At 34.3% G+C, this 16,242-nt stretch overlaps 1 protein-coding gene across 1 annotated transcript; it reads left to right on the forward strand.

Moving 5' to 3' along the window:
• Positions 1-8,450: 8,450 nt before the first annotated feature.
• LOC101265143 (uncharacterized) lies at positions 8,451-10,309 on the forward strand. Its single transcript, XM_004242918.5, has 2 exons — positions 8,451-8,754; positions 8,878-10,309. Exons 1-2 carry the CDS (start codon positions 8,561-8,563, stop codon positions 10,163-10,165), a joined length of 1,482 nt encoding a protein of 493 aa, XP_004242966.1. The 5' UTR covers positions 8,451-8,560; the 3' UTR covers positions 10,166-10,309.
• The last annotated feature ends 5,933 nt before the right edge of the window (positions 10,310-16,242 follow it).

The following is a 16,242-nucleotide window of genomic DNA, read 5'->3' on the forward strand; positions in this document are numbered from 1 at the left end:
GGTATTCAATGGAGTTTTCACTAGAGAGAGAAAGAAGAGAAAAGGAATAGAGTTTTGTTTTGTGAGTTGTGATTAGTCTAATGGAGTTTGGGTCTTTATATGGGATGTTAAATAAATTAGTTATTATTCCCTAAATACCCTAAATAATTAATTAATACCATATTTAATTGAAATAACCCAACTAAAAATAAGCAGCAAAAACAGGTCACTCACCTACGAGACCCCGTCGACGCCTCGTGTGTCAATCGATAGACCAACCCCCCTTCCGTGCTGCACATTCATCGATGAGATCACAGAGTGTGAAAAAAGAGACCCTTCAAGGATCTTGATAAGTTCTGGTTGACGGATGGCATCGACACCCCGTCGATACACACACGTTTCGTCAATTGCCTTACGTGTGTGCACACTGCCCAGGCACTGTTTGACTCCAATATGCATGGGACCTTGGTTTGTCCTTGGGGATTTGTACTCATATGTTTCGACTATGAATCAACTCTAATACGGTTTAGACACTCGTCCACCAATTTTCATGAATTTTTTACTCTTAAAAGGTAGTCAAATAGGCTAAGGCACACTAGTACCTCCTTGAACTAGTTTCTTAACGTCATGGATGTTCTAGGATATTTTTGGTTTTTAGACTTCCTAAATGAATTATATTTATTTAAATGGACCTTAAAACGGTGTGTATACCTTATGACACTTATGTTAGGATCTAGAACACGTCTTGGATTTTTGAAGTGGTACAAAATCACATTCAAAACAGTATCTAATCCATAATTTATCATAAGCATGCTTTTGAAAACAATTTGAGAAAGAACCATGGGTATATTGAAAGATAGAAATTTTGATCATAAATTCTTCATTGAAAAATTGGAAGGAAATCATTAGAAGAAAGTTTGACTAAGGATGAAGGATCGCCATACCTTATTCTAAGAGAGAACCACGAAAACTTGGTGAAAAATCTATTGGAATCCAATATACAAGTTGTTCTTGAGCTTCATCTCCAATGGAGGTTTCTAGAGAGGTTTCTTTTGGAGAAGGAAGACTAATTTTGAACAATGTATTGGGATGGGGTTTTGAACTTAATAACCAACTTAATATACCCTAAAGTGCCTAAATTTAACCATCTAGGATCAATTTAGGACGTGGGGGTGAATTTCCTATTCACCACTTAATGAAACAGTGCGCCTGGCAACAATTGCAGGTTGCATCAACACCGCCAAACGATGCCCAGTAGACCCATCGACGGGCCGTACCAGCAACCGTTGTTTGGGTCTGAGAATTTTCATTTTGATTTAGCCTTCCCAAGTCTAAGTATTGAATGATGCCTCCCCCATCGACGGGATATCACCAACCCTATTGTCCGGTATTCTTGGGCTTATCTAGACACTGCCAAGGCAGTTTCTAGTAGCCTTTGGATCCTCCTTGAGGCCCTTTTGTGGGGGCCCTTGGAGAGTTCTACCCAGATGTTTCTGACGTAAATACAATCATATACAAGTTATAGAGTTTCCATATCAATTTCAACCAAAACTAACACGTAAAACATGTCAAGACACACAGGCACGTCTCAAGGCTAACTTTCGAACTTCATTGGACGTTTGACTTCCAAATGACCTCAAATTATGTATGCATACTTTAAAACACTTAATTAACATATTTTAAACCTTTCTAGACACATGTGATTCTCTAGCACCTTAATTCATTTTGAGGGTCCTTACAGTTAGAGGAGCTCTTGTTGCCCTAGCCCGAACCACGACGGCTAAAGCAAATAGAGATGTGGGGCCTAGGGTGAATTTTTTTGAGAGTAACATGACCTCTAGGTTGAGGTACTTTGTGAGGATTAATACTCCGACCTTTCTTGGTTCTAAGGTGGGAGAGGACTTCCAAGAATTCTTAGATGGCGTTTATAAGGTGTTGAGTGTTATGGAGTGACTTCTAAGGAGAAGGCGGGGTTGGCTTTTATCAAATTAAGGGAAGTTTCTCAAGTGTGGTACACATAATTGAAAGATAATAGGCCGTTTAAATCGGGTCCTATAGAATGGGAAGAGTTTAAGGAAACATTCATTGGAAAGTACTTTCCCCGTGAAAATAGCGAAGTAAAGGTTGAGGAATTTATAAAACTTAGCAAGGTAACATGAGTGTGGAAGAGTATTGCTTAAAATTTACCCTATTGTCTAATTATTGTCCATCTTTTGTGTCTAAACCTAGGGATGAAATGAGTAGGTTTGTGAATTCTGTTGCCGACCCTGTGCAAGAATAATGTTGTATGAACATGCCCCATAATAACATGACTCTATCAAGTCTTATTGTGTATGCTCAATCCATTGAAGAGTCTAAACTTGAAAGTAAGGGCAAAGGTGTGACAATGTGAAGAACCGATGAGCAAAATTCAATCTAGGTTTAAGAAGAGAGCTCCAAACAAAGATGTCCCTAATTCTCCTAAGGTTAACTATGAGAGGGATCGTGGTTCTCAAATTGTTAAACCTACTTGCTCCACTTGTGGAAAGAAGCATTTGGGAAGTGTCTAGCTAGTACTAGTGGGTGCTATGCTTATGGAAAGAATGATCACAGTGTGAGAGATTGTCTTACTATTGCTATTAGAGGAAAAGATTTCAAGTAAGCTCCCTATAATGGTCCGGTTCTTGGTGAAAAAAGGAAGACTCGTTTCTATGCACTCAAAGCTAATAAAGAAGCAAATCCAGATGAAGGTGTCGGTAAGTAATGATTCCTAACCTTAGTAATGAGAGTTTATTTTGTTTTTCATGATAGACTCAATAGGTTTTTCCCAAGTGGGGGAGTATAGTGAATAGTTGGATTGATTGATTTTGTCTCTTCTCTCCTATTCTATTCAAAGTTGAGATTTATAATTTCCTTAGTGGCATGATGCATGTTTCGGGAGTTTCTTGTGAGAAAAAATGAGTTTTCATTATCCCCTGCGACGTTGCATAGCCTTATTGAGAAATATGAATTAGACTAGCAGGACCCTCCTGGATAATGAGATTTATTATCGCATGACACTCTTAAAGAATGAGATCTAACATGACCCTCCTAGATAATGAGAATTAGAGTAGCATGAATCTCCTAGACCATGAGATTTAGTATAGTAGGACTCTCATGGACAATAAAATTTAGTATAGCATGACACTACTGGACAATGAGATTTACTATAGCAAGACCCTCCTGAACAATCAGATTTAGTGTAGCAGGATCCTCCGGTACAATCAGACAAAGTATAATAAGACCCTCTTGAATAATGAAAATTAGTGTAGTACAACCCTCCTGGACAATGAAAATTAGTGTAGTATGCCCCTTTAAGATAATGGGAGTAGTATAATAAGATCTTCCTGGACATTAGGATTAGTGTAGTAGGCGTTTCTGGATAATGAGACTTAGTATAGCAGGACCCTCTTGGACATTGTGATAAAGTAGCAAAAAAAAATTTGGACAGTGAGATCTAGTGTAGCAGGATCCTCATTAACAATGAAACTTAGTGTAGTTAGTGTAGTAGGACTCTCCTGAACAATGAGACTAAGTATAAACATAACCTTCTTAAACAATGAAAATAAATGTAGTAGGACCCTATGGGACAATGATAATTAGTGTGGTAGGCCCTTTTGGACAATGAGAATTAGTGTAGCAGACCTCTCCTTGACAATAGAATATAGCATTACCATATTTTACAATGTTGCTATAAAATGAGGATCTTTATCATATTTTTTTTTTGATGTAACATAAGTTGATCCTGAATTATTATACCATGCAGGAAAAAAAAACCTTACTAGGAAAGTAACTATTAGTCTCAAAATATTATAAACAAAGCTCAAAATATTATATAAAAAGAAGAAGACAAGAAGTATAAGATAGAGGAGAGTACTTTTCTTATTCAAGTCTATGTAAGTTTCATATGTATATCATACAATAGTGAATGAACAACCATATTTATAGAGTGAGAAATCACTCCAAAATTCACCATATTAAGTATCATAATAAATAGATACATTCTTATCCAAAAAGGTTCATCAAAACCTAGTGAATATGAATGGTTGTTCATGTACTAACTTTGTGTACTATCCACTTATTCAATAGATTTATAACACTCCCCCTTGGATGTCCATAGATATTGTGTCTCGTTAAAACCTTACTAGAAAAAACCCCGTGGGAAAAAATTCTAGTGAAGGAAAAAGAGTACACATATCTTTTGATACACATTATTTGCTGCCTCATTAGAAACCTTTCTAGGAAAACGTAGTGGGACAACACCTAGACTAAGGAAAAAAGAGTGCAGTGCGTATTTTTCTCCCCTTGATAAAAACCACGATTTAGATGGTTAAGTTTCGGCATTCCAATTTTGTGAACCATCTTCTCAAGATTGAGGCCGGTAAAGATTTGGGAAATAAATCTGCTGGATTATCACTCGAACAAATTTGTCGCACATCAATATCACCATTCTTCTGGAGATCATGTGTGAAGATAATTTTGGTGAAATGTGTTTCGTGCTATCTCCTTTTATAAAGACTCCTTTTAATTGAGCTATGAATGCAACATTGTCATCAAAGATTATTGTGGGTATCTTGATGTCACACTTCAAACCACATCTTCCTTTGATAAAATGTATTACTGATCTTTACTATACACATTCTCTACTTGCTTCATGAATGGCTATTATCTCAGCATATTTTGAAGAAGTAGCGACAATAGACTGCTTCGTAGATCGCCATGATATAGCAGTACCTTCGTATGTGAACAGATAGCCTGTTTCTGATCGAGCTTTATGTGGGTCAGATAAATAACTTGCATCTGCATGACCAACAAGATCTGCACTATCTTTGTTAGTATAAAATAGACCCATATCACTAGTCCCCCTTAGATATCGAAATATATGTTTAACTCCATTCCAATGTCTTCGTGTATGGGAAGAACTATATCTTGCTAACAAATTAAAAGAAAATGTTATGTCAAGTCTCGTAGCATTATCAAGATACATAAGTGCCCCAATTGCACTAAGATAAGGTACTTCTGGACTAAAAGGTTCCTCATTCTCTTCTTGAGGTCGGAATTGATCCTTACTCACATAAAGTAATCGGACAACCATTGGAGTACTTAATGGATGTGCTTTATCCATGTAAAATCGTTTAAAGATTTTCTCAGTATAGGCAGATTGAAGGATGAAGACCCCGTCTATTAAATATTCTATTTGTAGTCCAAGACAATTTTTTTGTCTTTCCGAGGTCTTTCATTTCAAATTCTTTATTTAGATATTCAATTGCCTTTTGAACCTCTTCTAGAGTTCCAATGATATTAATGTCATCAACATAGACAGCAAGAATAACAAACCCCAAAATTGTTTTCTTAATAAATATACAAGGACAAATGACATCGTTTAAATAACCTTGTTTTATCAAGTACTCACTGAGGTAATTATAACACATGCCCCCTGATTGTTTTAAGCCATATAATGACTTTTGTAATCTGATTGAATACAGTTCCCAAGATTTTGAACTACATGCTTTAGGAATTTTAAGTCCTTTCGGAACATTGGTATAAATTTCATTATCAAGTGAACCGTAAAGGTAAGTTGTAATCACATCCATTAGATGAATTTCAAGATTTTCATGTACAGCTAAAACGATTAGATATCGAAAAGTTATTGCATCCATAACAGGTGAATATGTTTCTTCATAGTCGACACCGGGTCCTTGAGAGAATTCTTGTGCAACAAGGCGTGCCTTGTATCTTATAATCTCATCTCTCTCATTTCTTTTAGTACAAAGACCCATTTATAGCCAATTGGTTTAACATCACTAAGCGTGTGTACTAGTGGTCCAAAAACCTCACGCTTAGCAAGTGAATTTAATTCTGATTGAATTGCTTCTTGCCATTTTGGCCAATCACGTCTTTGTCTACATTCGTCGACAGATAGAGGTTTAATATCTCATGTCCTTGCATAATGTTAAGTGCAACATCATATGCGAAAATATTATCCACTATGATTTTTGATCGATCTAAACTTATCTCATCACCTGTAGAAAATATTGAGAGTTCTTCATTTACTTGAGTCTCGGGTTCACTGATCTCTTCAGGAATATCGGGATTAATCAGATCTTGAATTTCTTCATGAAATTCTTTTGTAGTGTCATTTTTTGTACTTCTTTTTCAAGGATTTTTATCTTTTGAACCCAGTGGTCTACCACGCTTCAGGCGTATTTGTGATTCAATGTTATGACACTTGTAGATGCTCCTTTTGGGACGTCGATTCAGATAGACACATTTACTGCAGGAATATGTGACTTTGTTATCCTTTTTGAATCAGTAAATGCGTCTGGCATTTGATTTGCTATGTTTTACAAATGGATGATCTTCTGGACCTCTTGTTCACACATAGGAGAGCGTGGATCAAAATGAGATAATGATGAAACTTTCCATGCAATTTCACTTTTAAGTTTATTTTTCTCTCCCCCTAATTGCGGAAAATTTGTTTCATCAAATTGACAATCTGCAAATCTTGCAGTGAATAAATCTCCCGTCACTGGCTTAAGGTAGTGAATTATTGAGGATGAATCAAACTCAACATATATGCCTAACCTTATTTGAGGGCCCATCTTGGTGCGCTGAGGTGGTGCTACAGGCACACATATAACACATCCAAAAATTCGAATATGAGCAATATTTGATTCATGGTCAAACACCAATTATGATGGGGAGTATTTATTATAATGAGTCGGTCTGAGACGAACAACTGATGTTGCATGTAAGATAGCATGACCCCAAACAGTATTAGGCAACTCACTTTTCTTAAGTAGAGGTCTTGCTATCAATTGTAAGCGCTTAATAAATGACTTAGCAAGGCCATTTTCAGTATGAACATGAGCTACATGAGGTTCAACTTTTATCCCTACCGATATGCAATAAGCATCAAAAGCTTGGGATGTGAATTCGCCAGCATTATCAAGGCGAATTGTCTTAATGGGATAATCTGGAAATTACGCTCTTAATTGTATCATTTGTGCCAATAATTTTGCAAACGCCAGGTTGCGAGATGATAAGAGGCACACATGAGACCATCTTGAAGAAATGTCTATTAGGACCATAAAATATCTAAACTATCCACTAAATGGGTGAATAGGTCCACAAAAATCCTCATGTATTCGTTCTAAAAATTGAGGGGATTTAATGTTAACTTTCATTGGTGATGGTCTAGTAATCAATTTGCCTTGGCAACAAGCAACACACGGAAATTCATCATTTGTAAGAATCTTCAGGTTCTTAATAGATGTCCATTTGAGTTTTCAGTGATTCGTCTCATCATTATTGATCCAGAATGACCTATTCGGTCATGCCAAAGCACAAAAGTCTTTAAGTCAGTAAACTTCTGGTTTACGAAAGAGTGTGCTTCAATCGTACTTATTTTGCATAATCATCATTTTATCATCAATATGGTTCATTGAGACTCAAACTCAATGTCTTATCCATACAAGGCACATTAGACCATAATTCTATGGGACTTGAACCCAATACCTTATCATTATGGTGCATCAAAACTCGAATTGATGTCTTACCCTCTTGGTGCGATAGAACATGAATCTACTGTCTTACCCTGAAATATTTTTCATTGTGTCATCAGGACTTTAAACAAATGTTTTACCCTTTTGGTACGATGAGACTTGAATCCATCGTCTTACCCTTCAATCAATGTTAGATAAGTCAATACCAATAAAACTCAACCATGAGACTTTTAATGAAATCAAGAATTATATAAGCAAATTTAGTCAAAATAAGATTGAGAGTTTTCGTACCTCTAGAATTATAAATATTAATAAGTTCCTCATAATTAACACTAAGAAAATCACCATGAAAATTTACTTCTTTATCCTTCAATTCTTTTCTGAAACGAATAACTGTTAGTATAATCATAAATCAATATATAAAATTGTTAAAGTAAAACAAACCAATATGTTTTACCTTTTCATATATCACATATATACCAAAATAAATTATTAGTATAAGAGAAATTTTTGAAAATATAAATATGTAACAAGAAAAAATAAATAGAACTTGTTCCTGATCTTAAGTGTTTCAACTACAACACTTTTGCAAAGTGCTACAATTTTTAGAGCATATTCGTGCTGATAATGTATTATAAAGAAAGCTCTGAATATTATATAAGAAGAAGAAGAAGACAAGAAATATAAGATAAAGGAGAATATTTTTCTTATTCAAGTCTATGTAAGTTTCATATGTATATCATACAATAGTGAATGAACAATACTATTTATAGAGTGAGAAATCAATCCAAAAATCACCATATTAAGTATTATAATAAATGAATACATTTTTATCTAAAAATGTTCATGAAACCTAGTGAATATTAATGATTGTTCATATACTAACTTTATGAACTGTCCACTTATTCAATGAATTTATAACACAAAATAAATTATTATGAACTTGTAGTGAAACAACAAATCAAGTGATATTATAATTTAAGAAAGTTAACCTTTTCTTGTAACCTCTTTAGGTAAACAAAATAGAGGCCTTGTTGCCAGAAAAATCTTGGACGGAAATGGAATGTTGGGTACCATTGTTTCAGATATTCTTGAACTCCCCTTGTCCAGAAACCGAAGCATCTATGTGGTTACAACAATCTTTCAACCAGCATGAGGCCACCGCCATTTCAACGACCTCCTTCCTCTCACTGCTCATCAGACCCACCCAGATCACCATTATCGGTTCTCCTTCTCCATCTCACACAAAACGGTAATATTGAATTCGCACTGCCTCCTTATGGTATACATGTAAATTGAAATAGAAAATGGATGAATTGGGGTTATGTAGTGTTCCTTTTCTAGGGATTGTTAATGTAAAATTATTGATTGGCAGGGTTGTGTGGATACAGACTCTACCGAATGCTGTTCAGGCTCGCATTTTGTCATTTCTTCTTTATGATTGCCGGAGATTTTGTGAAACAGACTTGTGTCAGCTTGCGGAAACTATGTTGAAGGAAGGGATAGAGCTTGATTTTTGGGTTAAGCGGGCTGCACATCAGCTGCTTGACGTTGTGTCTAGGTCAACACATGAATCGTTGTCCTGCTTGAACTTGGATTCTGAAGAAGAACAAATGGAGGATGAGTTTAAGTCGTTACCTGATTGCCTTAAGGATAATGTGAATGAAACTGATTTGATGCTTCCCTGGTTGCCTATATCACAGAAACAGTTCAACATGGCTAGGCAATACAATAGTTGTGGTAAAAATGATCATCATCATATGACTGAATTTGAGGAGGATAAACGAGAAATTGTGGATGAAGTCATTGAGGAGGTTGATGAAGAAATGATTAAGGAGGTAGATGAATACTTGAACCCTCAAGTTGAGGAAATGGCTGAGCGTTTGAAAGAGTCGTTGTTGTCTCTTCAATCTACTGCTAAGGCTGTGGAATTGGCTGGGGAAATTCGGCAACTTTGTAAAGGAGGTCAGTCTTTGGCTATTTTGGGTATCATTGAACCTTGGAGAGCTGATGATGAGACAGCTGCAGTTTTAGTGTCCAATCTTCTGGATGGGAATGAAGATGAACTTGGTTGGCCCAGTCACGTTCTTTGCTCTGTTATTCTTCCCAAGTTGTTGGTTTTGAAAGAACCATCTTCTCGTGTATTACTAACGGCATCGGTAGAGTACTCTAAGGTTCATCAGAGAGCTGCAGAGTATGCGCTGCTATTGCCCCTGATACTTAGAATGGATGGCATAAATAGCGCTATTTGTGATGTGATAACAAGGATAGTTAGAGAATCTTTGCACCCAGGCCATGTTTCTGCCTTGTGCCAGAAACTTCTCAGTGACGAAGACGATCTGAAGAAATTCGTCTGCCTTCCCTATCATCAATGCTTAATTGGCAATAAATTGGTATGGACAGAATCGTTATTCAATTTGATGCAAAATATCCTAAATCATGACATTCATTTGACTCAGGACTCAGTTAATAAACTCATTCGGCATGCTTGGGAATCTGCTCACAGGTTTTCAAAGTCTTTGAAGTTTGGGAACTTTTTATTATGTTTTATTACCAAATGTTCTCCTATGTTGAAGTACCAAAAGTTCTTACTCATAGAAGCCACTCAGCATACTAATACTCTGGTGACCAAATCTGTGTTGTCAAAATTGTCTAGTTTGTAAGTGGCTCTATACCAAAGAGCTATGTAAATACATTATTGTTCTTTAATCAGACCATCTTTTTGGACCTAGTTTATGTAGGAAGACGATTTCAAACAGGTTTGCTGGGTAATTAACCTGATTCGTAATACAGATGGTGTTTCTTAATAGTTATACCGTATCAGAATTTTGTATTTGTGAATTGTATCTCTTTTTTATAACCAAAAATCCCTGAGGGCCAGTGATGCATGATTCAAAAGTTGGTGAATAAATGGGCTCATTGCTCTACCCTTTCTTTCTAAAATATCAGGATTTTATTAGCAGCAGGGTTCGAACCCGTGACATGAGAGCTGCTCTCACATTTCACCCTGTACTTCTTGCTACTAAACCAAAGGTAATGGTAATTATTACGATGTTAATACCCTTGCGTCTTGCAATACAAGAAAAATGTTCTTCCTTGTATTGGGTTTGTGTGAATTAGAACTGAGGATGGATGTTGAACAATTTGGACAAGCATAAGGACATGTGGAAGTGTTTTAAAAACCCTTCATCTCTCTCTCTCTTTCATTCCCATTTTGTTTGCCTTATTCTATTTCTTTGATAATGTGTTCAATTTATTTCAGGAATGTTTACATGTACATCAGTCTAAACATAAGTAGAACAAATATACCTTGAACTTTCGTAAATGGTATGCATATACCCTTTGTTATACTTTCAGGACGTCAGTACCCTTGTCGTCCAAATTTTGGAACATATATACCCTTTAAGTTAACAGTGTACACATGTCTCGATCCTATCCCCTAACTTAATATTTGTTAAATTTCTGCCAAAAATTAAAAATATTCACACGAATTATTTTAAAAACCCACGAAAATACATATACCATTACCCAAAAATAATAATCAAATTCCCAAATTAATTTACTTAATTTCAAATTAAGCAACTTAGACACCTATCTTTAGTAGCATCTTCATCCCCAAATCATCTTCAACACTAAATCCTCCAATTTGTCCTCAACTTTCTCATAGAATAGAAAGACCCATCCAAACAAGCACAAAGACTGGTACTAGGATTAGAATTTGGTTAAGTGGTAGGTTAGATTTGTTTGGAGAGAAGAGGTGAATAAGAAAGAGAATGAGTATTGGGGTCGTAGTAGGATCTTAAATTAGGTGAAATTTTTATTTTATTTTTTTTAAAACAAACTCAAAATATAAAAAGTTCGTAGTAGGATCTTAAATTCGGTGAATTTTTTAAAAAAAAAAAACTAACTCGGAATATAATAAAAAATAACGAGTTCTTCGTCAAAGCCAAAATCAAAAGCAATTTGTTCCACCGGATTGCATACTGCTAAGTTGATGAGCTTTTCCTTTTTTTCTTTTGCTCATTCACAATGGACATGGGCAAATTACTTCCAATCATTGTGATATTGTAGTTTCTTGAAAGTAGGTCCAGGATCTCTTCTCTAAAGGATTCCAATTTCTCCTGACTAATCACCCGAGTATTGATAAGCCATCGAGATCTGGTTGTATCCTCATTGATGGAAGCTGCTTTGATTAATACTCGTGCTTCAATATTTTGCCCTTTCGATCACGCTTCAACCTACAATCATACGTCTTGAGCCACCGTGTAGTGGCAGAGCTACGGTTGCCACTTTTGTTCTTCGCTCTTAGATGAATTGATTTGGGAATTTCAGTTACTATTTTTGGGTCATTAGTATTGTGTATTTGGGCGGGTTTCTAGATTAACTCCGATGGATTTTTTTAATTTTGGGCAGAAATTTAATAAATATCAGGTCAATAGTTAGGATCGAGACATGTGTACCACCCTTAACTTAAAGGGTATGTATGCTCCAAAAATTGGATGGCAAGAGTATTGGCATCCTAAAAGAATAAACGAAGGGTATACGCATAGAATTTACGGAAGTTGAGGGCATATTTTTCATTTTTCCCAAATTTAAAATAGGTGGAATGGTTTGATAGACCCTTATATTTGGATCGAAGGGTAAACTCCCTTCTACTTGTAATTTTGTCAATTTAATATTTTAAACCCTTTTCTCATTTGATCAAGTATGTGTAGTACAACCAAATACCATATGAAATCAACATCATTTTTTAATGACACATCAAAATTAAATATTATAAAATAAAATAAATAATATTTACAAAAGAAATACTATTTTTCTGTCATTGGGCCTCTTTTCCCCATCCCCTTTCATTCTTCTCTGGTCACCCCCAATCCAAACCCACGCCCAACTACCACCCTTTTCCATTTACCTTACATCAGAAGCTTGCTTAAACACAAAAATTCACCAAGTGCCATAGCTTGTGACTTGGGTATTCTCGTTTGGCAGATTTTTTAAAAAGATGAATTTTCTCTACCCAATTTCTTGCATTATCCCTTGTATTGTTGGGAAATATTAGAAAACCTAACGATAATAATAATAATAATAATAATAATTATAATAATAATAATTGTATTATTTAACAAAATTGTAGTCTTGAAAATAAGATTTAAAAATTACAACAAAGATATATAAATATTAGTTTAGAAAATAGATAAATACTAGAGTCGTGCGTGGCACTGTCCTAAGAAAATATTTCAATGGTGTGAAATATTTCTCCAAGATTAAACAAGCACTTTCATATCTTAAATAGAGATCATAGTAATTAGCAACTTAACTAACATCACCAAATTATTAGTGGGAAATAAAATAACCAAGCCAAAATAATTATCTTGAAAATAGATAGTCAAAATGAGAGAGAAAGAGGAAGCAAGAAAGATATAGAGTTAGAATTGATTTTTCTCTACTTAGCTCATATAATTCATGCCTATTTATAGTCCAAGAAATTGTCTTCACTTTGATAAGTGCCAAGTGGAAGAAATGCTACTGCCAAGTGTATTTGCAATTGCCATTTTTACAAGGAAAATTAAGATTTCTCAAATACGTCTTCTTTTGGCTTTCCAAATACTACATTAGTATTCATTTTGAAATAAAAATAATTATTTACAATGCCCCACTTATTTTAAAAGAATTTAAAAATATAACTTGTTGGATTTTCAGGACAAAAAGAAATATGTTTGGTCTCTTTCGAGGTATGAACCAAACTTAGATCGATAAAATTTAATTTACAAAATTATTGGTGAATTATAATATTTCTATGAACCAAATAATTCTAATTGTAAATCACAAACTTTACCAACCACATTTTGACCACAGTAATTTTGTTGTTCAACGCGGTTTTTCCCAATAGGTCATGCGCGTGCCTTGTATTCATGAGAGTTCTAGATACTGGGCCAACATTTCATAGGAGCGGCCTCACTCCAATTCTCATATAGCTGAATTAATCAAGTGTATACTACTTTAAATACATCATCCTTAGTTAAAGACTATGAATTCATTAAGACTTAATAACTCATCTATCCATTTTTAGTAGCAATTCAAGCACTCTCAGTTTGTGCGCAGAGTTAATATTGACTTGTTATTACCCATATGAACCTCCTTCATGGGATCGCCAATCACATAGGTTGGGATACCATCTCTATTGACTATTAATTTGCCTTAGACTCCTTTCTATTGAGGTCTGAAGAATTAATTTTCTTCCCACGGATTTCGTCAGTGAATCAGCCAAAATCGATTTTGACTTCACATAATCAATTGCAATTACTCCATCTTTCAGCAGCTGATTAACGACATTATGCCTCAATTTCATGTGTCTACTCTTACAATTATGAGATTTATTCTTCGCAATAGCAATTGCAGCTTGACAATCATAATGTATAAACACTTGACGCAATTCATCCTTTATCAAAGGGATACTCGCAAAAAAATTCTTAGCCACTCAGCCTCAAAACCAGCCAGATCTCGAGCTACAAACTCTGGCTCCATAGTCGATCTAGCACTAATCATCTTCTTAGATAATTTCAAGGATACTGCACCACCACCTAAGGTGAACACATATCCACTAGTGGAATTTGTCTCATCTAAATCACCGATTCAGGTTGCATCACAATACCCTTCTAAAGTAAAAAATAATCCCCTATACATAATATTATAATTCATGGTTCCTCACAAATATTTATCAGTCTATTTAACACAAGTCTGTGCTCATTATTGGATTATGAGTATATCTACTCATTCTAAAAACAGCATACGCAATATCAGGTCTGGTAAAACACATCAAATATAATAAACTTCCAATAATTTGAGCATATTTAGACTGAGCAACTGGATCACCATAATTGTTTTTCAATTTAGAATTAGCATCATAAGGAGTGGTTACAGGTGTCACCTCAAAACATTCAAAAAATTTAAGGAGTCTTTCCACAGAATGTTCTTGAGACAACATTATATCATCTTCTTTATTACCTTAACTCCTAAAATCATATTTACTTCATGTATATCTTTCATATAAAAATTTGCAAACAAAAATAAGCACTATTCACAATATTTAAACTTGTACCAAATATAAGCATGTCATCAACATATAAACATATTATTACATAATCATTGTCTACGATTTTGGCATAAACATATTTATCAAGTTCAACAGAAGAAAAAATATTTTCAACAAGAATTGATCTAATTTTTCATGTTACTGTTTAGGAGCTTGTTTTAGGCCGTAAAGAGATTTAATTAACTTAAAAACTTTACTTTCTTTTCCATGAGTAATACATCCTTCAGGTGGAACCATTTAAATTGCTTCTTCTAAGTAATCATTTAAGAAAGTTGTTTGTACATCCATTTGATGAATAAAAAGCTTATGAATTGATGCTAAGACAATTAACATTCGAATAGAAGAAATTCTAGTCATCGGTGCAAATGTATCAAATAATCAATATTTGGTTTTTGAGAAAATCCTTTTGTTGCTAAACGCGCTTCATATTTATCTATAGATCCATCAGGATTAAGTTTCGTTTTGAAGATCCATTTACAACCAATAGGTTTTGCAGCAGAAGGCAAATCAGTCAAAATCCATGTTTTAGTTTTCATAATAGAATCAATTTCAACTTTTATTGCCTTTTTCGAAAGTTTAGCATCAGAAGAAGATAAGCTTCAAAATAATTTAATAGTTCATTGTCAACAGGAAAAGTTTGAAAATCATTTCCATAAGAAAAATACTATTATCTTGGCCTTTTGCTCCTTCGTAGTTCCTCTATATTAAAGGCGTCATGATTTCTTTCAACAAATGCATGAGAAATATTATCACATAATGGAAAATTATGTTAAAAAAATTCAGCATTCTTTGTTTCAATAATATTATTACAATCAAGCGCAACATTTTTCAACACAAGAAGTCTATATGCAACACTATGTTCAACATATCCAAATAAGCAAGCAATCAGTAGTTTTAGAACCTATTTTTCTCTTTTTAGGTTAATGTAAAAGAACTTTATCAAGACCCCCACACTTTTAAATATTTCAAGTGAGGTTTATAACACTTTTCATAATTAGTAAGGGGTTCTACCAGTTCGTTTATGACGAATTCTATTTTATAAGTGACATGCAGATAATATAGTCTCACCCTACAAATTATCAAGAGCATTAGAACAAATTAACATGGAATTCATCATTTCTTTTAGAGTTCTATTTTTCCTTTCAGCTACTCCATTAGACTCGGGTGAATAAGGCGGAGTTACTTCATGAATAATACCTTTTTTTCACATAAAGCATTTAAAGATATATATTCTCCACCTCTATCAGATCTAATTATCTAAATTTTCCTACCAATGTGATTTTCAACCTCACATTTGTAAGCAATAAAAGCATTAAATTCATCATCTTTATTTCTAAGCAAATACAATTTAGTAAATTTGGAAAAATCGTAAATAAAAGTAATATAATATCTTTTACCACCTCTAGTCATAGTTTATTTCAAATCTCCCAAATCAGTGTGAATTATTGATAATCATTCAGTTTCTGTATTTACAGAAAAACATGACTTTTTAGTAATTTTAGCTTAACACATATTTCACATTTATCGAAATTATTCGAATCTATATTAGGTATTAAACAAAGAGACTACATGTTCTTAATATATGAGACATTAACATGTCCTAATCTTGCATGCCACAAGGAAATAGACTCAACCATCTAAGTAGAA

Source organism: Solanum lycopersicum, chromosome 7, assembly GCF_036512215.1.
Source record: "Solanum lycopersicum chromosome 7, SLM_r2.1".
NCBI classification, from domain to species: Eukaryota; Viridiplantae; Streptophyta; class Magnoliopsida; order Solanales; family Solanaceae; genus Solanum; species Solanum lycopersicum.